Source organism: Taudactylus pleione, unplaced genomic scaffold (genome assembly GCF_031769625.1).
Source record: "Taudactylus pleione unplaced genomic scaffold, aTauple2 ptg000189l, whole genome shotgun sequence".
NCBI lineage: Eukaryota > Metazoa > Chordata > Amphibia > Anura > Myobatrachidae > Taudactylus > Taudactylus pleione.
Genome location: NW_028284591.1, coordinates 6822470 through 6849467, shown reverse-complemented (window position 1 = coordinate 6849467; position 26998 = coordinate 6822470). Strand labels below are relative to the sequence as shown.

At 48.2% G+C, this 26998-nt stretch overlaps 1 protein-coding gene across 1 annotated transcript in view; it reads left to right on the top strand.

The window, feature by feature from the left end:
* CFAP53 (cilia and flagella associated protein 53) overlaps nucleotides 1-26564 on the top strand; it is a 35239-nt gene extending 8675 nt beyond the window's left edge. Inside the window, exons 3-9 of the mRNA XM_088476537.1 lie at nucleotides 7555-7784; nucleotides 12620-12793; nucleotides 13796-14099; nucleotides 14179-14397; nucleotides 16860-17076; nucleotides 19321-19423; nucleotides 25663-26564. Of these exons, the coding sequence (XP_088332663.1) occupies nucleotides 7555-7784; nucleotides 12620-12793; nucleotides 13796-14099; nucleotides 14179-14397; nucleotides 16860-17076; nucleotides 19321-19423; nucleotides 25663-25903 (1488 nt within the window). The 3' untranslated portion in view covers nucleotides 25904-26564. The remainder of the gene's footprint in view (nucleotides 1-7554; nucleotides 7785-12619; nucleotides 12794-13795; nucleotides 14100-14178; nucleotides 14398-16859; nucleotides 17077-19320; nucleotides 19424-25662) is intronic.
* Nucleotides 26565-26998: the final 434 nt, after the last annotated feature.

Sequence of the window (26998 nt, the reverse complement as noted above, 5' to 3'; positions counted from 1 at the left end):
TATGATATAGATATATAGATTGATATCATATAGATATTAGATAGATAGTTATTAGATAGATAGATAGATAGATAGATAGATAGATATGGGATAGATAGATAGATAGATATGAGATAGATAGATATGAGATAGATAGATAGATAGATACGAGATATATGATAGATAGATAGATACGAGATATATGATAGATAGATAGATAGATAGATAGATAGATACGAGATATATGATAGATAGATATGAGATAGATAGATATCAGATAGATAGATAGATAGATATGAGATAGATGGATGGATAGATAGATAGATATGAGATAGATGGATGTAAAATGCATACAGGCTAAAGTTTTATCATAGTAGGCTGATAATGTGACTGGTTAACATCATATACAGCCTTTTTTTATGTTACTTGGCATTGAAGTCACTGATTGGTATAGAACTGTTAAGGTGCCCACACATATAGCGACATTTTACACGATTTGGCTGATTTCGACGAATCGGGTAAAAAAAGTACAAATCGTGAGTTTATACTCACGAGCACGATGCCAATGCGTGTCCCTGCTCGTCGTACATCGCATCTTCTGATCTGCCGTGCTGTAGGGCAGATTAGCCAATCTGGGATACAATGCATTGGCTGCAAGATAGATCTTTAGTCAGATTCAACATTTTTAACTCCAAATCGTGATCACGACGGCAAGGGAGCTCCCGTGAAAGTTCATGAGGAAATTGGCCATAAAATCGTATCGTGAGGACATCGGTATGTGTGTGGGCACCTTTAGTTATCAGCTGTAGCGGCTGTTATGACATCTTATACTGTAAGGTAGCTCAATTTAACCTAAATGTTATATGAAAATTTACTTACATGGATAGAGTGAGATATATAGATAGATAAACAGACAGACTAACAAATAGATCTGACTGGCATGTGAGTAGGTGTATGTGGCTCGGCTAACATCAGAAATTGTGGTTACATTGAGACCCATGTATGTTCAGTAGCAATCTATTACATTGGGGCCCATGTATGTTCAGTAGCAATCTATTACATTGGGGCCCTTGTATGCTCAGTAGCAATCTATTACATTGGGGCCCTTGTATGCTCAGTAGCAATCTTTTACATTGAGGCCCATGTATGTTCAGTAGCAATCTATTACATTGGGGCCCATGTATGTTCAGTAGCAAGCTATTACATTGGGGCCCTTGTATGTTCAGTAGCAAGCTATTACATTGGGGCCCTTGTATGCTCAGTAGCAACCTATTACATTGGGGCCCTTATATGCTCAGTAGCAATCTATTACATTGGGGCCCTTGTATGCTCAGTAGCAAGCTATTACATTGGGGCCCTTGTATGCTCAGTAGCAAGCTATTACATTGAGGCCCTTGTATGCTCAGTAGCAAGCTATTACATTGAGGCCCATGTATGCTCAGTAGCAAGCTATTACATTGGGGCCCTTATATGCTCAGTAGCAATCTATTACATTGGGGCCCTTGTATGCTCAGTAGCAATCTATTACATTGGGGCCCTTGTATGCTCAGTAGCAATCTATTACATTGGGGCCCTTGTATGCTCAGTAGCAAGCTATTACATTGAGGCCCTTGTATGCTCAGTAGCAAGCTATTACATTGAGGCCCATGTATGATCAGTAGCAAGCTATTACATTGAGGCCCATGTATGCTCAGTAGCAAGCTATTACATTGAGGCCCTTATATGCTCAGTAGTAAGCTATTACATTGAGGCCCTTGTATGCTCTGTAGCAAGCTATTACATTGAGGCCCATGTATGCTCAGTAGCAAGCTATTACATTGAGGCCCATGTATGCTCAGTAGCAAGCTATTACATTGAGGCCCTTGTATCAGGGTTGCCTACCTTTAACATTCTCTTCCTGGGAGAAGCCCGGGTAAGAGATGCAGCAGGGGGCCGATGGGGGCGGTGCTTGACGATTTGCGTCATTAAGCCCCGCCCCCTCGCGGTAAAATCGCCGCGATTGGGCACAATTTACATAGGGGGCGGGGCCAAATGCTGTGATTCATGCAGAATCACAGCTTAAGCCCCGTCCCCTTCACGGAGACCCGCGATTGCCGCGGGTATTTTCCTAATTCTGCCCACTTCACTAGGAAGTGGGCAGAATGCAGGAGAAATGCCTACCCTTCCGGGGGTGCGGGGGGTTACCCGAAAAATCGGGAGCCTCCCGCGAAAACCGGGAGGGTAGGCATGTATGCGTTGTATGCTCAGTAGCAAGCTATTACATTAAGGCCCTTGTATGCTCAGTAGCAATCTATTACATTAAGGCCCTTGTATGCTCAGTAGCAAGCTATTACTTTGGGGCCCTTGTATGCTCAGTAGCAAGCTATTACATTGAGGCCCTTGTATGCTCAGTAGCAATCTATTACATTGAGGCCCTTGTATGCTCAGTAGCAAGCTATTACATTGAGGCCCTTGTATGCTCAGTAGCAAGCTATTACATTGAGGCCCTTGTATGCTCAGTAGCAAGCTATTACATTGAGGCCCTTGTATGCTCAGTAGCAAGCTATTACATTGAGGCCCTTGTATGCTCAGTAGCAATCTATTACATTGAGGCCCATGTATGTTCAGTAGCAAGCTGCTGAAATGTATTTGGTGCTACAGGTATTTCGTGCTCTGGCAAGAATTGAACAAAACTTCCGCCAGTATGTAGGAAAGCAGGGACAGCCCTGTACACTAAAGTGAAAACTGAAAAGGGGTGCTGAAACAGGAAAGGATAATAGAGAGATTGCTGCACATGAGGAATATCTGTAAAACAGGCTGTTGGTAGATGTATATTGTTTCTAATAAGTCTATTGGCTCTATTTACTACAATACGCATTAGTAGTGCAGATTGTAGTGATATTACCGACTGAATTCGCATTGCGAATTCAGGCACTATCACAGGGATTTACTACAAATCCCTTGCAGGGACATAGCTTGCGAGAAAGCTCTGTCCCTGCGAATCCCCTCCGCACACTAGTCACGGTATTTTTGCTGCTACCCCGCCACCGCCGTTAAGCCCTGCCCCCCGCGACCCCACCCTCCCCCACGCGATCCCCCCTCACCCTTAATTACACTTACCTGCATGATCCAGCCTCCGGTGATGTCTTCCATGTCCTCCGGTCAGCTGATCTCCCATCCTGCACCATGATCCGGTCAGCTGATGACCGGGCCGCAGTACAGCATGGGAGACCAGCTGACCGGCGGGGAGACTTCACCGGAGCCCCGACCACCGGTCCATGGAGTCAGGTAAGTGAATTTTTTTTTTACTATTTTTTTTTTTTTGCAGTGTATCAGCGCGTGGTCTGTTAGCAGTGATCAGCGTGTGGTCTGTTAGCAGTGATCAGCGTGTGGTCTGTTTAGACCACACAGCTGATCACTGGGGCCGGCTCCGGGCTCTGCTGTCCCCATCAGAGCGGAGCAGGAGTCCGGTAACCGGGGGAGACCCTGGATAACGCCACCTCCACGTTATTATCACAGGGCTTTCCCCGGTATTTTTTTACAATTTATTTTTAGTAACTTTGGTCGGATCACATTTCCCATTACAGTTATGGGAAATGCGATCTGCTTACTAAAAATAAGTGATACTTAGGGGTTGGAATAGAATTTTACGAATTCTACTCCAATTGCCCTATAGTAATTGTAGGTGAAACTAAAATAATGTGAAACGGGTGTGAAAACACCCTTTTTCACTTTATTTTAGTAAAAATAATGTTAATAAATAGAGCCTTATGTGAGTAATAAAGTTATGTTCTGTCTCTCCAGCATTTTGATGTTTCCAGCCCCCTTCTGCCTATGAATCTTCTTACCCCTATTCTTCTGTGCCTGACTGCTGCTCCTCAGATCATGCCGCGGCTCCTCTTTCTCCTTCAGTGGCGCCCGGGGACATCATGATGTCACACGCGCCAACTAAACTTTATTGTACATTGGCTATTCAGCAGAGGCCGAGGAGAGTCAGGGAACGGTCAGCAGGGACAGGACTTCTTTGACGGCGGGCTCCTTTCACCTCGAGGGCGAGGCAGTAGCGGCTCGGGCAGATGGGGGGACCCTTTAACATTAAAGTAGAAGCCCTTTACACTTGACCTGCAGTAGTGGCGGTGGGCGGGAGGTAGGAGCGGGCCAGACCGGGCCCCCTTGTTCTGTCAGAGTGACTGGGCCCGGGACAGTAGTCCCGACTGTCCCCCCCTGATGGCGGCCCTGGTCTGTGGTATGCTAAGAGATCAGAGTGGCATGTTGGGTGATCTGTTGTGTTCAGATAGGTCTTAGTGGTTTCTAGGTAGGGATGTGCTGATTTTCCCGCCAAATTCTGATTTTTTTTTTAACCGTCAAAAATTGGGTCTCAGAAAGAGGCAAAACGTCATCTTTCGTGGACAAACATTGTCCAGGAAAGATGATGTTTGTCCATGAAAGATGACATTTTGCCTCTTTCTGAGACCCGATTTTTGGCGGGTAAAAATAAATAAATCAGAATTTGGCGGGAAAATCCGAACTAATCAGAGCCTGTACATCCCTACTTCTAGGGGGGTCTGTGGCATATAGAGTGGTCTAAGTGACATGTGGAGAAAAGATGGGGGGGTCTGAGTGGGTATACAAAAAAGTTCTGTTTCATGTGGGGAGGTGTAGGTGCTTTATGGACTGTCTTAGTGGCACGTGGAGAAGTTTTGGGGGTATGTGAGTTGGTCTATGAAGGGTGAGATGGGTAATATTGTGGGGACGTCTCAGTGGCATGTGAAAAGGGGCTGATTTGCATGTGAGGTAGTCTGAGTGGCATTCTGGGAAGTATGGGGGCTTTTGAGTATGTCTGAGCAGCACATTGAGAGGTGTGGGGAACATGCAGGGAACATGAGTGGCATTCAGAGAGGTCTGATTAGCATGTTAGGTGGCATATAGGGAGTCCTGGTTAGCATTCCAGGAGGAGTGGCATTTTGAGAGGTGTCTGGGGATATGGAGAGATCTGAGCAGCGTGAACATGTGGAGACATCTGAGTGGCATTCAGGGGGGCTTTTTGAAAGATCTACATAAACAGTTGATCTCTCTCCCTCTTTGTCTCTCTCTCTCTCTTTTTCGCTCTCTCTCTCTGCCTCTCTCTTTTTCCCTCCCAACCAACTTTATTTTCTTATAACATTTGGATTAAAATAAACCTACTTTACTCAGTGAGATGTCATATCAGCAAATGCAGCTGATAACAATCATGCAGTCATGTGCGGTTTTAAATGTATGTGACTTCATCTCTTGCATAGATTTCTGGTAGCCCCTTACTGTACTCTGTGTGGTACGCTCTGGTAGCCCTTTCTGTACTCTGTGTGGTACGCTCTGGTAGCCCCTTACTGTACTCTGTGTGGTACGCTCTGGTAGCCCTTTCTGTACTCTGTGTGGTACGCTCTGGTAGCCCTTTACTGTACTCTGTGTGGTACGCTCTGGTAGCCCTTACTGTACTCTGTGTGGTACGCTCTGGTAGCCCCTTACTGTACTCTGTGTGGTACGCTCTAGCAGCCCTTACTGTACTCTGTGTGGTACGCTCTAGCAGCCTTTACTGTACTCTGTGTGGTACACTCTGGTAGCCCCTTACTGTGTGGTACGCTCTGGTAGCCCCTTACTGTACTCTGTGTGGTACGCTCTTGTAGCCCCTTACTGTACTCTGTTTGGTACGCTCTGGTAGCCCCTTACTGTACTGTGTGTGGTACGCTCTAGCAGCCCTTACTGTACTCTGTGTGGTACGCTCTAGCAGCCCCTTACTGTACTCTGTGTGGTACGCTCTGGTAGCCCCTTACTGTACTCTGTGTGGCACGCTCTAGCAGCCCTTACTGTACTCTGTGTGGTACGCTCTAGCAACCCTAACTGTACTCTGTGTGGTATGCTCTGGTAGCCCCTTACTGTACTCTGTGTGGTACGCTCTGGTAGCCCCTTACTGTACTCTGTGTGGTACGCTCTAGCAGCCCTTACTGTACTCTGTGTGGTACACTCTTGTAGCCCTTACTGTACTCTGTGTGGTACGCTCTTGAAGCCCTTACTGTACTCTGTGTGGTACGCTCTGGTAGCCCCTTACTGTACTCTGTGTGGTACGCTCTGGTAGCCCCTTACTGTACTCTGTGTGGTACGCTCTGGTAGCCCCTTACTGTACTCTGTGTGGTACACTCTTGTAGCCCCTTACTGTACACTGTGTGGTAAGCTCTAGCAGCCATTTCTGTACTCTGTGTGGTACGCTCTAGCAGCCCCTTACTGTACTCTGTTGGTACGCTCTAGCAGCCCTTACTGTACTCTGTGTGGTACGCTCTAGTAGCCCCTTACTGTACTCTGTGTGGTACGCTCTGTTAGCCCTTTACTGTACTCTGTGTGGTACGCTCTGGTAGCCCTTACTGTACTCTGTGTGGTACACTCTGGTAGCCCCTTACTGTACTCTGTGTGGTACGCTCTGGCAGCCCCTTACTTTACACTGCGTGGTACGCTCTAGCAGCCCTTACTGAACTCTGTGTGGTACGCTCTAGCAGCCCCTTACTGTACTCTGTGTGGTACGCTCTAGCAGCCCCTTACTGTACTCTGTGTGGTACGTTCTGGTAGCCCTTACTGTACTCTGTGTGGTACGCTTTAGCAGCCCCTTACTGTACTCTGTGTGGTACGCTCTGGTAGCCCCTTACTGTACTCTGTGTGGTACGCTCTGGTAGCCCCTTACTGTGTGTGTGTGGTACGCTCTGGTAGCCCCTTACTGTACACTGTGTGGTACGCTCTGGTAGCCCCTTACTGTACTCTGTGTGGTACGCTCTAGCAGCCCTTACTGTACTCTGTGTGGTACGCTCTGGCAGCCCCTTACTGTACTCTGTGTGGTACGCTCTAGCAGCCCCTTACTGTTCTCTGTGTGGTATGCTCTGGTAGTCCTTACTGTACTCTGTGTGGTACGCTCTAGCAGCCCCTTACTGTACTCTGTGTGGTACGTTCTTGTAGCCCTTACTGTACTCTGTGTGGTATGCTCTGGTAGCCCTTACTGTACTCTGTGTGGTACGCTCTAGCAGCCCTTACTGTACTCTGTGTGGTACGCTCTGGTAGCCCTTACTGTACTCTGTGTGGTACGCTCTGGCAGCCCTTACTGTACTCTGTGTGGTACGCTCTAGCAGCCCTTACTGTACTCTGTGTGGTACACTCTAGCAACCCTTACTTTACTCTGTGTGGTACGCTCTAGCAGCCCCTTACTGACTGTACTCTGTGTGGTACGCTCTAACAACCCTTACTGTACTCTGTGTGGTACGCTCTAGCAGCGCTTACTGTACTCTGTGTGGTACGCTCTAGCAGCCCTTACTGTACTCTGTGTGGTATGTATTTCAGTTTCCTTACATACTGCATGGACCAGAAGGAATATGGGAGGGAGATGTAGGTGTTAGCGCTATTTATATCCTCTATGGCACTGCCCATGCCCACATACTAGTGACACCAAATCCTCTCACCATAGCCCCTTGATAGATTACAGTTCCATACCAATGTGGCTCTCAATCTGGCCCTGTCCATAATTGATTTATTCTTTAAACTGTGTGTACAATAACCCATAATCTGTCCTTCTCCATACAGAAAGCCAAGTTTCCTTCCAGACGGCCAAATGACTATATTAGTCTGGAGCGGAGGCGGCAGGATGACCTCCGGGACCAGATGTTGAACTTCACAAAACAGAATGACTTTGATTATATGAAGAGCAAATGGGAGAGAGTTACGGATCACAAGATGCTTCACAATATAGTCCAGAGGAAGGTCAATGAGACAATGCAGGACTACAGGATGCACATCGAGCAGCGCAGAGACAGGTGATCACAGCCTGACTAGCGTTTATGGTGCACAAGTGCCATTGTAATACCTGTGTATGCTGTGCTTAGTCAATGCTTAACTGAACAGGTGCAACCGACCACAGCCATGCAGGGCAATAATCACATTATTATGGGTCATCTGCGCCTCCTAGTTTTGGACTTTTTAAAATGTGTAATAGGTTGTAGGATGCAGGTGCTGTTTTATTAAAGGAGTAAAAGAAATAATGGCCCTGATTCAGAGCCGGACGCCCACCTCCATTACTATGGAGCGTCCTCCTGGACGCTCGTATAGCTGTGGGTCACCACCCACAGCATATACGAGCGTGCAGGATGATGGTCGCGATGGTCTTGACCATCGCGACCATCGCCACTGCGAGCAAAAGCCTGCGGTTGAGTTTTTCAACCGCAAGGCCAGGAGTGATTTTGGCTCTATCAGAGCCAAAATCACTCCCACTGACATCACTAGTGATGTCAGTGGGGCCGGCTTCAGACAGTAGGTGTTCCCTTGGGAACGCCTCCGTCTGGCAGGCACGCCCCCGGCACGCCCACCAAAGGGGGCGTGCTGTCAGTCAACATCGACAGCACTCCCCCTTTGATGAGACACAACGAGCGAAGGAAAGTCCTTCGCTCGCCGCGTCTCGCGCATGCGCACGACGGAGCTCCCTCCGTCGTGCGCATGCGCAGTGCAGACCATCGACCCACTTGCAAGCGGACAGCCGCTCGCGAGTGGGTCTGAATGAGGGCCAATGATAATTTGTTTTCGACATACTTATTATAAATATAGGTGAATCTAGTTACTGCCTGGAAAGTGCCTCAGTGCTCAATGTGACATCAATGTATCACTCTTCACCCACAATTAGTTTCTTAAAAACATGTTAAAGAAACAATGTTTTAAAAAAACTTCCTTCCCACAACAAGTATTCCTTTGGGATGAAAGGTCTTCTGGAGGAGAACCAGCTCTTGGTATGTTACTCATTGCATTGTTAGCTGCATAATATTATTTTATTATTATTATTATTATTATCATTTATTTATATAGCGCCACAAGTGTTCCGCAGCGCCTTACACAGTAGATAAACAAATAGGTGACCAGTGACAATACAATACAGGACCAGGACAAGGATGATATACATTGCTACATTAGCGACCATAACACTCAGATAAGCAACAGAGCATAAGCAACCAAGTGTTAGGTGCCCTAGTGGGGAGTAAGAAGTAGATGAAAGTGAAGTAGGGAGAAGCACAAGAGGGTAGAGGGCCCTGCTCGTAGGAGCTTACATTCTAAAGGGAGGGGCAGACAAACAGGTGTGACACAGATGGAGTAGATGGGGAGGAAGGAACATGTAGCAGCAACTTAGGATGAGAGCTGGAACACTTTAATGAAGTAGTGGGTTTTGAGAGCCCGTTTGAATGATTGGAGAGAGGTGAAGAGCCTGATGGGGAGAGGGAGAGAGTTCCAAAGGTGGGGAGCAGAACGGGCAAAATCTTGGAGGTGGGAGTGGGAGGAAGTAATCAGTTGGCATGAAAGGAGGCGTGCATTAGAATAGAACGGACAGGAGAGTGAAGGGAGATGAGATCAGAGAGGTAAATGGGAGAGGATTGGGTGAGGACTTTGTAAGCGAGTATGAGAACCTTGATTTGCATTCTGAAAGGGACGGAGAGCCAGTGGAGGGCTTGTTGGAGAGGGGAGGTAGATATATAGCGTTTGGAGAGGAAGATGAGCCGAGCAGCAGCATTTCATACAGACTGGAGAGGAGAGAGATGATAGTTGGGGAGGCTAGATAGGAGGAGGTTACAGTAGTCAAATCTGGAGATGACCAGTGAGTGTATTAGGATTTTAGTAGCAACCTGGGTGAGATAGGGTCTGATGATGGAAATATTTTTGAGATAGAAACTACAGGACTGCGAGAGGTTCTGGATATGTGGTTTGAAGGAGAGGGAGGAGTCCAAGATAACTCCAAGACAGCGCACTTTGGGGCTAGATGAGATAGTTATTCCATCAATTGATAAAGAAATAGTGGGAAGTGAGGTTATGTGGGAGGGTGGGAAGATGATCAGCTCAGTCTTAGACATATTAAGTTTAAGAAATCTCTGGGATATCCAGGAAGAAATGGCAGAGAGACAGTTGGAGACACGAGTCAGAAGAGAGGGGGAGAGATCAGGTAAGGAAAGGTAGATCTGAGTATCATCAGCATAGAGATGATAATGGAGGTCAAAAGAGCTGATGAATTCACCTAGAGAGGATGTATAGAAGGAGAATAGGAGAGGTCCAAGAACAGAACCTTGGGGAACACCTACTGTAAGAGGCTGTGGGGGGGAAGAGGAGTCATGAGAGGAAACAGAGAAGAATGGGTCAGAGAGGTAGGAGGACAGTCAGGAGAGGGCAGTGTCACGTAGACCAAGGGAGTGAAGGATTTGGAGCAGGAGGGGTGGTCCACATTGTCGAAAGCAGTAGAGAAGTCAAGGAGAATGAGCAGAGAGTAGTGGCCCTTGGATTTAGCAGTAAGGAGGTCAATGCTGACTTTCGTGAGGGCAGATTCAGTGGAGTGGAGAAAACGGAAGTCAGACTGAAAAGGGTCAAGAAGGGAGTGGGAGGAAAGAAATGTGGTGAGGCAGGTGTAAACAATACGTTCAAGGAGCTTGGAAGCAAAAGGGAGGAGAGAGATGGGTCGGTGGTTAGAGAGAATGTTAGGATGAAGGGAAGGGTTTTTAAGAATGGTGGGGACAAGGGCATGCTTAATGCAGAAGGGACAGTGCCAGAAGAGAGGGAGAGGTTAAGGAGGTGGGAAAGATAGGAGCAGGCAGAAGGAGAGAGGTAGCGGAGGAGGCGGAAGGGGATAGGGTCAAGGGTGGAAGTGGAAGGGGTGGAGGACCGGATGAGGGCCATGACTTCCTCTCCTGATGCAGGGAAGAAGGATGTCAAAGTCGATAAAATGATTGGGATGGGGTGATCGGGGACAGGAGGAGGTGGAGAGCTGGGAGACTGGTTGGATATGATGTCCTGACGTATGGAATCAATTTTAGATATAAAGTATGTAGCAAATTGAAGGGCAGAGAGAGAGGAGAGGTGACGAGGGGGTGGGCAGAGGAGGGAGTTGAAGGTGGTGAAGGGACGCTGGGGATTTGAGGACTGGGAGGAGATGAGGTTCTTGAAATACGACTGTTTAGAGAGGGAAAGCAGACCCACAACAAGTATCCCTGACATGGGGGCGCAACCTTGCTATACACAAAGCGCCATAATACAAATACCTTACTTACTTCACTGCCACCACCGGCAGACTAACAATTGCGCAGGCTCGGCAACAAGATTCCCACGCAGTTAATCTGTTGCCCCTGCTTCTAGCAATTAACATAACCTCTATCCCAATTGCGCAGGCTTGGCGTCACAGCCGATAACTCAGGTTAAGAGATGTGCGCTTTGCCGATATTTTCACCGTTGACCAATTTCAGGGTGTGTCACATCCTGCATCTGCGACCAATGCTGCGTCTTGGTATTAAGTTTCTTGGATTTGTGTAGCCGCAGGTGGGCGTCTAAATATAAATCCCGGGGGCTGCGCATTTGCATATTTTTGCACAGCAGCTACGTACACAGACACAAGGACAGCAGCAGTGGTATTTGCGTACAACTCTGAACCAGGATCTTAGAACATAGAAGTTGACGGCAGATAAGAACCATGCCGCACATTTTGTCTGTCCATCCACTCCCATGCATTCCAATGCAATTCTGTCTTTAGACGGTTCAGAGACCTCACTAAGGTCTAGATGAGCTACATCTGAGGCTCCACCTTCGTATACTGGTGGGAGATTTATCAAATCATCAGCAACTCAGAGGCAAACACTGGATTTTTCCAGGGGGGTTTACACACACACACACACACACACGGGGGAGCGGGTACAAATTACCCGGGCCGGGGATTGCTGCCGGGTGTGCCCCTACACACACACACATACATATATGTACACACATACATATGTCACACACACCTTACACACAAATACATATGTCACACATACATTACACTTACCTTGCAGCAGCTGCGGCAATGGCACCTGGCAGGCTGGCACCATGTCATTAGGCTCCTCCTCCTAGTGGAAAAATGCCGTAATTCTCGAGTCAATCGAGAGGGGGTGGAGCCAAATGACGCAATTCTAATATTGGCTCCGCTCCTCTTTATTAACCAGTGTATCATGGCATTTTGCCGTGAGGGTTACGGGGTTTAACAACATAGTGTCTGCTCTTAATGCTGTCAGGGGAGGGGGGTTTCTGGGTACTCAGAAACCCCCCCTGTGTGTGCTACTGCAACCAATCAGATTATAGCTATCATTCATCTAGTACATTCTATAAAATGATGGGCAACGACTATACTAGTCCTCTGTAGAATGGTTGATAATTTTCCCCTGTTATCCGAATCAATCAGATTTGCTTAATACATAGTGTTGGGGTCACTTCTGGGTATATCTGGTGCCCATTGCCAGAGGATGATCTCCCACGTGTCGATAGTTGTTATCTGCATTCACCAACATGCCTACGAATGTTCTGAAGGATGTTGAAGGAACATTGGACATGGTGGCTGTTTTCCCGAGCCACTTACGCTGTGATATTGGCCCATTTGGATGATACATTAACTAATATATCCTCACTTATGTGTCAGGTATAAGCCTCCTGACTGTATAAATATCCCACCTGTATTTATTATCAGACCTTTATTAGTTACCTATACACGAGGCAGAGTCTCCAGGTCTTTTTTACCATGCAGGTAGATGAGTTAACGGCACCATCATAAAGGTTTCGCTGAGATCAAGACTTATAACCAATGTATTCTTGCTTGCGCCAGACTCAAGGCTCTGTTGGAGACAGAAGAGATGGATCAAATCAGGGAGATGGAGTCTATGGAGGAGACCACGCTGGAGAGGCAGGCGAAGATGCGGGAGAGAGCTAAGAGCCTGAGAGAGAAGAGGGAGAAGGAGAGACTGGCCCTGGTGGCAGAGAAGCGAGACCAGCAGTTCAGGTAACACACACGCATCACTGCGGAACCCCAACGTGTCAGTGGTTCCAGGACTCCAGACAGCTCCCCGTATGGGTCGGATTCATAAGATTAACAACATGCCAAAATTTTTACCTGGTTCTGCTTGTAACCAATTATGCAAAAACAGAACCTACAACCCCAAACCAAATGGAAAATTGTTCATAATTATTATAAATCACCAATAATATGAAATATGCCGGTTTGTACAGTCCTTTATAAATCGTCTTGAAGCCGTCTCAGCAAAGATTGCTGGGTGTTAATGTGCTCCTGTCCCCTAACCTGCGGCAGCCATTTTCCTGGTGTTTTCCGTAATGCGCATGTGCAGAACGCCAGGAAAATGGCCGGCAGCGCCCATTTTCCAGGCAATTTTGAAAACGCTGATACCAGCGCAGACGTTGGACTCCGGAGGCGGGGTGGTTAAGTATTAAAAATATGGGTGTGCGGTGTGGCCCCCCCTGAACCCACGGGCACGTGTGTCTAGTTTCTAGTTTAGTTTCTGTACAGAAACTGATCCAAATTTGAAGTCACTTTGCTGGTAATAATTATATGAGTTAGGAATCAGCGTATATATTGTGCTCTTCTATGAATATGTTTCATGTGTATTTTATGAGTGTTCTATAAATCTTATTAAAAGTTTAATTATTTCATCAAGTGTATGGCAGTCTGATAAGCGCACCACTATTCCAGTTATTTTGTATTTTTGAGGGTCAGCTCCTCCTTTTTTGGTAGCGAGTGACACTGCCACTACATGACTACATTATTCATCTACACATGAGTGGTATCTATCAGCACCTTTTAGATATTGTGTCATTTTGATATCAAAGCGTCCTGTTCCTTCTAGTGTGATCAGCAGGTCTGGGAATAGTGAGGGTTCTGGGGATGGAGACATCCACTCCGTCGCTTTTGAGGGGGGTGTAGAAAGTAAGTAGAAATGATTATCTTAGTGCACAATCCCTCTATGATACATTACCATTGGTGTTTCAGGGAGCAGTGTGAGGAGCTGCGTGCTCTGAAGTCCAGGGTCCATCAAAACGAGGTGTGTACAGAGAGGATGGCCCAGTTAGCGCTGAAAGGAGAACTGGAGAGGCAGAGAACTAAGGAGGAGGCCCTCTTTGCTGAGCTCTGGGAGAAGGATCGCTTGGCCAAGGTGGAGCATGAGGAGAAGAAGACTCAAAGGCAATCAGAGCTGAACCGGGAAATGTTAGATGTCCTTCAGGCCCAGAGAGGAGCAGTTGAGGCTCAGAGGGCAGAGGAGAAGCGACTGAAGGAAGAGGCGGCCCAGTTACTGGTAAGATATGTCTCCTGGGTGGTCTGTACTGTTGTAGAGAGACATCGGAATAATAATAGTGACGCCGTACATCTGACAGGTGGAGCAGCGGAAGCTGATGAAGCTGGAGGACGAACGGGCTCTGAGGGAGAAGCAGCAGAAACAGTCACAAGTCAGGAGCATGTTGGACCATTCCATCCGCCTCAAGATGAAGCGCTTGGCCCGAGACCAGCAGGAGGAACTGATGCTGGACATGAAGATCATGGAGCAGATCATGCAGGACAGTCAGGATGATACGGAGGAGAAACGCCTACGGAAGGTAAGTTAGTCACACTGTTGTCTGGCTGGATCTATAAGACATGATTCAGGTTTTCCTCCGCTGCTCCTTAGCATGACTGCCAGCAGAGCCGGCCCTAGGCATAGGCAAACTAAGCAAATGCCTAGGGCATTTGGAATGCTTAGGGGCATCCAAGCCCCCTTAGGGCCAGAGGAGGTTTATGGCAGGCATGGCGAGGGCACTTGCTGCATGCAGAGTCTCTGGCAGCTGCTACTGCCACTGCGCAGTGTCCACTATCGGAGCTCATCAGCAAACAGCGAGTGGGCAGAAGTAGAACAGCTGATGGTGGTTTGCGGGGTGGAGCACCTGGATGGCGGCTAGTGGTTAGCACTAGAGCAGCATGCACGGGATGCGGCCTGCCAGCCAGAGCCGGAAAAAGCGGGTCTACCGCCGCGGCTTGCTGTACCTCGAGCCAGGCGGCATCTGGAACTGGGTGAGGGCTGGGGTGCTGTGGTGCTCACTGCTGGGAGAGGTGTGCTCTGCTGGGATAGGGGTGCTGTGATCGGTGCTGTGCTAGGAGAGGGGTGCTGTGATCTATGCTGGAAAATGCATGCTGGGTGAGGAGTGCTGTGGTCAGTGCTGGGAGCACAGCACAATGGGGGAAGGGGCCACAGCACAGTGGCACCACACCCCTACTGTGGGGCCACACCTCTTTTCAGGATCCCACGGGAGGGAGCACCACCCAAAATCTTGCCTAGGGCACTAATTTGGCTAGGGCCGGCTCTGACTGCCAGTAAGGCATGTCCCAGGAGTTCCCTGCTAAATTCACAATCACTGGGAATTTAAGTCACAGCGCATCCAGTGTGAATACTTTTGGCCCTTTAAAAAGTGGGAGGCACATATAGAAACCGTTATAATTCCTACACCGTTCACCTGATTTGGATGTAATTACCCTCAAATTAAATCTGAAAGTCTGCAGTTAAAGCACATCTTGTTTGTTTCACTTCAAAGCCATTGTGGTGGTGAATAGAGGCCACAATATGAGAATTCCGTCACTGTCCCAATATTTATGCACCTGATTGTAATAGATACAGGTTGGGTATGGGATCCCAGCGTCGGGATGCCGCCAGTCAGAATCCCGACACTACAAGATAAGGTCCCTAATGCTAACCCTTACCCCTAACCCCCCCCCCCCTCTTTGGTGCCTAACCTTAGCCTCCCCCCCCATAGTGCCTGAACCTAACCTCCCCCTCGCCGCACCCTAACCCTCACCCTAGTGCCTAACCATAAACGTAACCATCCTCTAATCCCCGACACTTTCCTGCGGGATGCTGGCGGTCGGGATACTGGAGCCAGGATCCCGACGCTGTTGGGATTCCGGCGCCGGTATTTGACCATCGGCATCCCGTACACCGGGATGTCAACTACATCCCGATAGATACATAGGACCTGATTCTAAGTAGGATGCTGCAGCGTCCGGTTGCGCATCTTTTGTAATCAGGTGAGGGTGTTCCAGAGGATAGGAGCAGTACTCAGAGTACTAAAGGTGGGAGTGAGAGAAGTGATCGGTGGAGGGCATTCCAGAGGATGGGAGCAGTACTAAGGGGTCATGAAGGCGGGAGTAAGAGAAGTGATCGGTGGAGGGCGTTCCAGAGGATGGGAGCAGTACTGGAGAGTACTAAAGGTGGTAGTGAGAGAAGTGATTGGTGGAGGGCGTTCCAGAGGATGGGAGCAGTACTAGGGGGGTCATGAAGGCGGGAGTGAGAGGAAGTGATCAGGTGAGGGCGTTCCAGAGGATGGGAGCAGTACCAGAGTCCTGAAGGCGGGAGTGAGAGGAAGTGATCAGGGATGAGGAGCATTACTTAGCTGAGTGGAGCAGTCAGGAGTGAGATGAGGGAGATGTAAGGGAGAGGGGTTGAGGACTTCTAGCTGACTCGAGCAGTATACGAGATGTTTATCTGCTGCCCAGGTCAATGAAGTGCTCAGAAGAAATGGCAGAGTATCTGCTACACACTGCGGGTCACATGACTCGGTGGCAGCATCTTCCAGCGCCCTGCGACACAGTATACAGCAGCTCATGTCATGTATCTGGTAGTTAGCAGACAATACAGTAAAAATGCAGAACGTTTTGAGATAAGTAATCTCTTCACCAGATACACATTTATACACCACAGAGGACATTTGTATACACACCACCAAGGAACGTTGGCACTATTCTCGGCTGTACCTCGAATTGGTGTAAAGTTTTGATGTAATTGCTTATAATTAGTGATGTTTGATGTCGTCATTGTATATTATAGAGTGTTGCAGCAGATGGTACACTGCGGCTGTGGGATAAGTGGAGAACCTGTACCGTGTTGTGACCAATTCCTGTTTAGCCGGGATATCTGAGTTAGTTATGGATGTGTGTATGATTACGATACAATTGCATGAAGTATGTATAACGTATATATAACATAAGGGTAACAAACAGCCATTGATGTGACACCTGCCCTTGGCTGCAGCTGGAGCTCCAGAAAGAGCAGCAGATATACCGGCAGTACCTGGCCCAGCAGCTGGAGGAAGAGAAGCGACAGGAACAGGAAATGGACAAGATGATTGAGGCCGAGCTGGAGAAGAACTTAGCTAAGCGGGCAGAACAGCTGAGGCTGGAGAAGGAGGCCAGAAACCGCCTCATGAAGGATGTCATGGACACACGGAGGCTGCAGATTACAGAGAAGTGTATGTATAATGTCATTCTATGGTATTTTCTCCATAGAACAAGCGTATAACTAGTGCAGTTCCTACGGCAAAGATTTGATTGTATTAGAATATATAATGCTGGCATTTGGTACATGGGAGGGGCATTTTGGCAGCCTGTTAATGGGGCAGGAAGTGGTGAGCTGCAATAGGTGCAGTGACTGTAACAGATGAGCTTAGTCATGTGACAGATATTGGTGTCAGTTAGCCAATGGTATAGCAGAGGGTGGTATATGGGGCAGGTAGTGGTGGCAGCTAGTGGAAGGGATTAGTCACAGTGGCCATTAGTAGATGAGCTGGGTAATGAGACAGGAGGTGATGGTAATCAGTATATGGGGCAGGTAGTGGTGGCAGCTGGTGGAAGAGATGAGTTACAGTGGACATTAGTAGATGAGCTGGGTAATGAGACAGGAGGTGATGGTAATCAGTATATGGGGCAGGTAGTGGAAGAGATGAGTTACAGTGGACATTAGTAGATGAGCTGGGTAATGAGACAGGAGGTGATGGTAACCAGTATATGGGGCAGGTAGTGGTGGCAGCTAGTGGAAGGGATGAGTCACAGTATACATTAGTAGATGAGCAGGGTAATGAGACAGGAGGTGATGGTAATCAGTATATGGGGCAGGTAGTGGTGGCAGCTAGTGGAAGGGATCAGTCACAGTGGACATTAGTAGATGAGCTGGGTAATGAGACAGGAGGTGATGGTAATCAGTATATGGGGCAGGTAGTGGTGGCAGCTAGTGGAAGGGATGAGTCGCAGTGGACATTAGTAGATAAGCTGGGTAATGAGACAGGAGGTGATGGTAATCAGTATATGGGGCAGGTAGTGGAAGGGATGAGTCACAGTGGACATTAGTAGATGAGCTGGGTAATGAGACAGGAGGTGATGGTAATCAGTATATGGGGCAGGTAGTGGTGGCAGGTAGTGGAAGGGATCAGTCACAGTAGACATTAGTAGATGAGCAGGGTAATGAGACAGGATGGTGATGGTAATCAGTATATGGGGCAGGTAGTGGTGGCAGGTAGTGGAAGGGATCAGTCGCAGTGGACATTAATAGATAAGCTGGGTAATGAGACAGGAGGCGATGGTAATCAGTATGTGGGGCAGCTAGTGGAAGGGATGAGTCGCAGCGGACATTAGTAGATGAGCAGGGTAATGAGACAGGAGGTGATGGTAATCAGTATATGGGGCAGGTAGTGGTGGCAGGTAGTGGAAGGGATCAGTCACAGTAGACATTAGTAGATGAGCAGGGTAATGAGACAGGAGGTGATGGTAATCAGTATATGGGGCAGGTAGTGGTGGCAGGTAGTGGAAGGGATCAGTCGCAGTGGACATTAGTAGATAAGCTGGGTAATGAGACAGGAGGCGATGGTAATCAGTATATGGGGCAGGTAGTGGTGGCAGCTAGTGGAAGGGATGAGTCGCAGCGGACATTAGTAGATGAGCTAGGTAATGAGACAGGAGGTGATGGTAATCAGTATATGGGGCAGCCTGTGGAAGGGATGAGCCACAGTGGACATTAGTAGATGAGCAGGGTAATGAGACAGGAGGTGATGGTAACCAGTATATGGGGCAGGTAGTGGAAGGGAGTCACAGTAGACCTTAGTAGATGAGCTGGGTAATGAGACAGGAGGTGATGGTAATCAGTATATGGGGCAGGTAGTGGAAGGGATGAGCCACAGTGGACATTAGTAGATGAGCAGGGTAATGAGACAGGAGGTGATGGTAGATAGTGTATGGGGCAGGTAGTGGTGGCAGGTAGTGGAAGGGATGAGTCACAGTAGACATTAGTAGATGAGCAGGGTAATGAGACAGGAGGTGATGGTAACCTGTATATGGGGCAGGTAGTGGTGGTAGCTTGTTCTGGGTAATAGGACAGGTAGGTATTGCGATTAGCATATGTGACAGATAGGACTCAGGCTACAGCTAGTAGTCATCCTGCAGATGGAATACTTAGTGTTGCCAGCTAACAGATTGTATAGCGACGTGTGATAGATGAGTAGGAATAGGTAAAAATGACATATGAGATGAGTACTGGGACAGGTGGCATCGGGAGGGCAGATGAGGCTATCTTCTTTGTGAGACAGAAGTGAGAATAACATGGCACCATAGGTCAGATGCATTCCTTGATTGGCTGTTTTATAGGATAATATGTGACTGTCAGTCTGTATTCCCAGTAACCAGATGACCCAATGAGCGCTCCTTGTGTTTCTCTCTTTCTGTAGTGGAGCGGAATGCCAGAGAGCAGGAAGAACTGGCCTCAGATAAAGACCTGCTGGAAAAGGCTATTGCAGAGCACCAGCAGCTGGAAAGGGACAGGAAGGAGAGGTAGGTGCACTTATACTGTATCATACAGTATATGCAGAGTACAGATATCATATGTGTATATCCGGGAGGTCACAGATCATTGGGAAACTTCTAAAAAGTGCATTTCTATTCAGTTTTGATTTAAGAGAACAAATGCAAAGATACATTTTGTTTGTGGTATGTTTAGTTAACATACAGAATGTCGTCAGCAGAATATCAAAATTTTCTGATTGTCGACATTCAGGATGTTGACATGTGTTCACACATATTGTCAGAATGAGGACATTGTGGATGTTGAGAGTTGACATGTCCACAAGGGGATTTCCCATTCACTGTTACTCTAAGCCGATTCCTAACCGCACCCTAATTCTAATCTAGCCCTAACCCTAGTTCCAGCCTAACTATAACTTTAATTCCAGCCTACCCCTAACGTGGTGTGTCATCATTCACAGTGACAGCATTCTGACAGTGCCAACATATTGTGAATGTTGATATTCATACCATGGCGACATTCTGATGTTGCCAAACTGACTGCATACAGAAATTTCACCCAACAACTATATTACATGTAACTGACTATCGGGTACAATATAAGCAGAAAAGTATTTTGAACAATTGAAACAATCATAATAATAAAAAATATAAATTACAATCACACTTGCAGCAGAAAAGCCACTAGAACATAGGGCTCAGCAGGGTCCTTCTCTTACACTTTGTTATTATGTATTTTGGAATTGGTATGTAATGCCGGATGTCGGGATACCTCCTGTCCCAATACCGACAGCGGCATCTCGATGGTTGGTATCCCGACCCCTTCTCTCTGTAACACTATCCCTCCTTTCTTGTAGCCAAACCCTAACCCTCCCCCCTTCGTACCTAACCCTTAGTGCTTAAACCTAACCCCTCCCCAGTGGTGCCTGACCCTAGCCCTCCCCCCTAGGCGTGCCTAACCCTAACCCCCCCCCCCAAAAAACCTATCGCTAACCCCGCCAACTGACCTAAACCTTACCCCCGCAGCTATTAGTATGCGCGCCTCGGCTTACCTTCGTTCGGGCACACGTCCTCCTGGATTCCCGTGTCGGGATTAAGATAGGCGTCGGTATTTCGTGGCTGCCGGTCTCTTAACTGCATCCCATATATTTTATTGTGTGTGAGTTATGAACATTCCAAAAATTTCACTATTTATTTAAATGCAGTAGCTGGTGATGGCCTTGTTGGACACCGGGTGTGAGTTATAGTGCTGGGACTGTCAGTCAGTAGCGTCACAGTATAGGGTAAACGCACATAAGGCTGCCTGATATGGCCTGTAGATGGTTTCCCTCAGTAGCTGGTGAATGGCCTTGCTGGAGGCCGGGTGTGAGCTATAGCGCTGGGACTGTCAGTCAGTAGCGTCACAGTATAAGGTAATCGCACATGAGGCTGCCTGACATGGCCTGTGGATAGTTTCCCTCAGTAGCTGGTGATGGCCTTGCTGGAGACCGGGTGTGAGCTATAGTGCTGGGACTGTCAGTCAGTAGCGTCACAGTATAAGGTAATCGCACATGAGGCTGCCTGACATGGCCTGTGGATGGTTTCCCTCAGTAGCTGGTGAATGGCCTTGCTTGAGACCGGGTGTGAGCTATAGTGCTGGGACTGTCAGTCAGTAGCGTCACAGTATAAGGTAATCGCACATGAGGCTGCCTGACATGGCCTGTGGATAGTTTCCCTCAGTAGCTGGTGATGGCCTTGCTGGAGACCGGGTGTGAGCTATAGTGCTGGGACTGTCAGTCAGTAGCGTCACAGTATAAGGTAAGCGCACATGAGGCTGCCTGACATGGCCTGTGGATGGTTTCCCTCAGTAGCTGGGGATGGCCTTGCTGGACACCGGGTGTGAGTTATAGTGCTGGGACTGTCAGTCAGTAGCGTCACAGTATAAGGTAATCGCACATGAGGCTGCCTGACATGGCCTGTGGATGGTTTCCCTCAGTAGCTGGGGATGGCCTTGCTGGAGACCGGGTGTGAGCTATAGTGCTGGGACTGTCAGTCAGTAGCGTCACAGTATAAGGTAATCGCACATGAGGCTGCCTGACATGGCCTGTGGATAGTTTCCCTCAGTAGCTGGTGATGGCCTTGCTGGAGACCGGGTGTGAGCTATAGTGCTGGGACTGTCAGTCAGTAGCGTCACAGTATAAGGTAATCGCACATGAGGCTGCCTGACATGGCCTGTGGATGGTTTCCCTCAGTAGCTGGGGATGGCCTTGCTGGACACCGGGTGTGAGTTATAGTGCTGGGACTGTCAGTCAGTAGCGTCACAGTATAGGGTAAACGCACATGAGGCTGCCTGACATGGCCTGTGGATGGTTTCCCTCAGTAGCTGGTGAGGGCCTTGCTGGAGACCGGGTGTGAGCTATAGTGCTGGGACTGTCAGTCAGTAGCGTCACAGTATAAGGTAATCGCACATGAGGCTGCCTGACATGGCCTGTGGATGGTTTCCCTCAGTAGCTGGGGATGGCCTTGCTGGACACCGGGTGTGAGTTATAGTGCTGGGACTGTCAGTCAGTAGTGTCACAGTATAGAGTAAATGCACATGAGGCTGCCTGACATGGCCTGTGGATGGTTTCCCTCAGTAGCTGGTGATGGCCTTGCTGGAGACCGGGTGTGAGTTATAGTGCTGGGACTGTCAGTCAGTAGCGTCACAGTATAGGGTAAATGTACATGAGGCTGCCTGACATGGCCTGTGGATAGTTTCCCTCAGTAGCTGGTGATGGCCTTGCTGGAGGCCGGGTGTGAGTTATAGTGCTGGGACTGTCAGTCAGTAGTGTCACAGTATAAGGTAATCGCACATGAGGCTGCCTGACATGGCCTGTAGATGGTTTCCCTCAGTAGCTGGGGATGGCCTTGCTGGAGGCCGGGTGTGAGTTATAGTGCTGGGACTGTCAGTCAGTAGCGTCACAGTATAGGGTAAATGCACATGAGGCTGCCTGACATGGCCTGTGGATGGTTTCCCTCAGTAGCTGGTGAGGGCCTTGCTGGACACCGGGTGTGAGTTATAGTGCTGGGACTGTCAGTCAGTAGCGTCACAGTATAAGGTAATCAATCGCACATGAGGCTGCCTGACATGGCCTGTGGATGGTTTCCCTCAGTAGCTGGTGAATGGCCTTGCTGGAGACCGGGTGTGAGTTATAGTGCTGGGACTGTCAGTCAGTAGCGTTACAGTATAGGGTAAATGTACATGAGGCTGCCTGACATGGCCTGTGGATGGTTTCCCTCAGTAGCTGGTGATGGCCTTGCTGGAGGCCGGGTGTGAGTTATAGTGCTGGGACTGTCAGTCAGTAGCGTCACAGTATAAGGTAATCGCACATGAGGCTGCCTGACATGGCCTGTGGATGGTTTCCCTCAGTAGCTGGTGATGGCCTTGCTGGAGACCGGGTGTGAGCTATAGTGCTGGGACTGTCAGTCAGTAGCGTCACAGTATAGAGTAAATGTACATGAGGCTGCCTGACATGGCCTGTGGATAGTTTCCCTCAGTAGCTGGGGATGGCCTTGCTGGAGACCGGGTGTGAGTTATAGTGCTGGGACTGTCAGTCAGTAGTGTCACAGTATAAGGTAATCGCACATGAGGCTGCCTGACATGGCCTGTGGATGGTTTCCCTCAGTAGCTGTTGAATGGCCTTGCTGGAGACCGGGTGTGAGTTATAGTGCTGGGACTGTCAGTCAGTAGTGTCACAGTATAAGGTAATCGCACATGAGGCTGCCTGACATGGCCTGTGGATGGTTTCCCTCAGTAGCTGGGGATGGCCTTGCTGGAGACCGGGTGTGAGCTATAGTGCTGGGACTGTCAGTCAGTAGCGTCACAGTATAGAGTAAATGTACATGAGGCTGCCTGACATGGCCTGTGGATGGTTTCCCTCAGTAGCTGTTGAATGGCCTTGCTGGAGACCGGGTGTGAGTTATAGTGCTGGGACTGTCAGTCAGTAGTGTCACAGTATAGGGTAAATGTACATGAGGCTGCCTGACATGGCCTGTGGATAGTTTCCCTCAGTAGCTGGTGATGGCCTTGCTGGACACCGGGTGTGAGTTATAGTGCTGGGCCTATCAGTCAGTAGCATCACAGTATAAGGTAATCGCACATGAGGCTGCCTGACATGGCCTGTGGATGGTTTCCCTCAGTAGCTGGGGATGGCCTTGCTGGAGACCGGGTGTGAGTTATAGTGCTGGGCCTGTCAGTCAGTAGCGTCACAGTATAAGGTAATCGCACATGAGGCTGCCTGACATGGCCTGTGGATGGTTTCCCTCAGTAGCTGGGGATGGCCTTGCTGGAGACCGGGTGTGAGTTATAGTGCTGGGCCTGTCAGTCAGTAGCGTCACAGTATAGGGTAAATGCACATGAGGCTGCCTGACATGGCCTGTGGATGGTTTCCCTCAGTAGCTGGTGAATGGCCTTGCTGGAGACCGGGTGTGAGCTATAGTGCTGGGACTGTCAGTCAGTAGTGTCACAGTATAAGGTAATCGCACATGAGGCTGCCTGACATGGCCTGTGGATGGTTTCCCTCAGTAGCTGGTGAATGGTCTTGCTGGAGACCGGGTGTGAGTTATAGTGCTGGGACTGTCAGTCAGTAGCGTCACAGTATAAGGTAATCGCACATGAGGCTGCCTGACATGGCCTGTGGATGGTTTCCCTCAGTAGCTGGTGATGGCCTTGCTGGAGCCGGGTGTGAGTTGTAGTGCTGGGACTGTCAGTCAGTAGCGTCACAGTATACGGTAATCGCACATGAGGCTGCCTGACATGGCCTGTGGATGGTTTCCCTCAGTAGCCGGTGAATGGCCTTGCTGGAGACCGGGTGTGAGTTATAGTGCTGGGACTGTCAGTCAGTAGTGTCACAGTATAGGGTAAATGTACATGAGGCTGCCTGACATGGCCTGTGGATAGTTTCCCTCAGTAGCTGGGGATGGCCTTGCTGGAGACCGGGTGTGAGTTATAGTGCTGGGACTGTCAGTCAGTAGCGTCACAGTATAAGGTAAACGCACATGAGGCTGCCTGACATGGCCTGTAGATGGTTTCCCTCAGTAGCTGGTGATGGCCTTGCTGGAGACCGGGTGTGAGCTATAGCGCTGGGACTGTCAGTCAGTAGCGTCACAGTATAAGGTAATCGCACATGAGGCTGCCTGACACGGCCTGTGGATAGTTTCCCTCAGTAGCTGGTGATGGCCTTGCTGGAGACCGAGTGTGAGTTATAGTGCTGGGACTGTCAGTCAGTAGCGTCACTATATAAGGAAAATGCACATGAGGCTGCCTGACATGGCCTGTGGACGGTTTCCCTGGGCAGGAGGTTTGTTGGCGGTTCCGGTCGGCTATTTTCACGTCTGTCTGTGTCCGTCCATTTTATTCTTTGATTGGAAAATGGAGAAAAGACGGATAATCGCCTACTGATTTCTTCTGGATAAAGTACTGACTGCAGACACAAGCACATTACTGATATGGCTGCTGGAGCACAGATTTGGGGAGGGGGTATGTTTCTGCTCGGACGTCCGCCTAAGCAAAGCTCTTATGTACGCTGCCAGTCCTTTGCATAAAAATGTGAGGAGAGACGGGAATACATTCACCATTCACTTGTGTGCCCATCACCCCACACTTATCTTACATACTGAGGCCCGATTCAGCAGCGCGCGCAATAGCGATTACATACGCAGTCGAGCAATTGTTTGCCATTGCGTTTGTGTACAAGCCGCACCGTGCGTGCGCAGTGATCGCATTGCGATTAAGGAAGCACAAAGAAATCCGTCCCAATGTGAGTGACAGGCTGTCAGAGTTTGGGGGTGGTGACGGGGGAGCAATCAGATAAGCGCAGGCGTATCTGTCCGTTTGAACGCTGTTTCATGGGCGTGTAAATTAGCCATTGCGATGGCATACGCAGCTTGCGACGACCCTATGACTGCGTGCGACGAGACCTGCTGTAAATGCGTGAGTGGTGGATGTGCGTCGATACTACCAATGTTTATGCAGAAGAGCGATAGTTGACGGATTTGAGAAAGCAGTAGTCGGCGTATTTATGCTGGCTGAGCTTTGGCAATCATTAGCATATTTTAGCAACTGCGACATGCGAATTCATAGCTGCCATCGCAATCGCGATCCGTACTGAATGAGGCCCTGAGCCTTCAATTCTGATCCGTTCCTGAGACATATTAAACACCTTTCATTGCAATAACTGTTGTCATACTGTAGTTTCGGGACGTATTGCACTGATCTCATGATGATTGTGCGGCGATACATTTCCCTGCAGGCACACGAATATGGCCCAGCAGTATCAGTGGCATCTCCTATCTCAGGTGGCTTACCAGCAGCAGCAGCGGGAATCCTCCAAAGAGGAGGAGTGGAGGGAGTATGAATCCGGACTGCAGGCTGAGAAATCCTACCAGCAGAAACTGCACGATATCCTCTCCAGACCTTACATCCGCCAGGAGCATGTCCATCCCTTGAGAAGAACACGTATGTCCAGCCCTAAAGACTGGCTTCCACAGTGATCCTATCGGCATTGAAATTATTACTTTTGTATAGAAATATGTTTGTTCTGCTCTAAAACAAATTGTCCATATGTGATAACATTTTGAAAACTGAAAGATGCCTAACAGAGGCCAGGCCTGAGTGATAGATAGTAAGAGAGATGTCATTATATCAGAGACCAGTATCTGAATGGCTTCCTAACCTAATTAGATCAGCCACCATATAATGATGTATATGCTGAAAATATCAGTAATAGTCTCTACAAAATAACTAACGCGTTTCGCTTTATCAAATATGCGTAAAAGCCTTTGATACATGGCTAAGCTTTCGGAAGCCATTCATGTCATAAGGATCATATTTTTCTTTTTCTTTTTTTTTTTGGTCCCTAATACATTGGTCAACAGTGAATCCTCCAAAAAGAAAAACAAATTGTAGATGATTCTGTTGTTGAAAGCAGCGGGCAAACCAAACTGGTCCACAAGCAAATGCCGGTTTCTTTTTTCATATATGTAAAAAAAAATGTTTTCAAAGACAGTTATATAAAAGTGTCATAATTAAAATGCCTGACTTGGATATATATTATGCAAGTTTTGAACATCTGGAATTTTATCATTATTCCTTAGTATAATGGGAGCAAGACATGAAAAAGGAAGCATAAACAATGTATAAAACAAATAATGAATAAAGTGTATTATACATTACACAGTAGAATGATTCGAGGCCTCTTGATTTGGGTGCTGTTGAATGTATAGGCAGCTTATCTGTCCCTCACTATAGTATCAGCACCCTGTTATCAGGACCAGGGCACTTCCCCAGGCAGAAATAGACATCACGTAAGGGAAGGGGCTAGATCCAGCTCAGTAGTAATGACTTAGGGGTAAATTTACTAAAGTGAGAGTTTTTAGAAGTGAGTTTTAAAAGTGATGTTGCCCATAGCAACCAATCATATTCTACTTAACATTTAACTAGCACCTTCTAGAAGATAATAGCTAGAATCTGATTGGTTGCTATGGGCAACATCACTTTTCAAACTCACCTAAAAACTCTCACTTTAGTAAATTTACCCCTTAGAATCACTCACTGCCAGTGTGCTCCTCTTTTCTCAGGGGCACTTC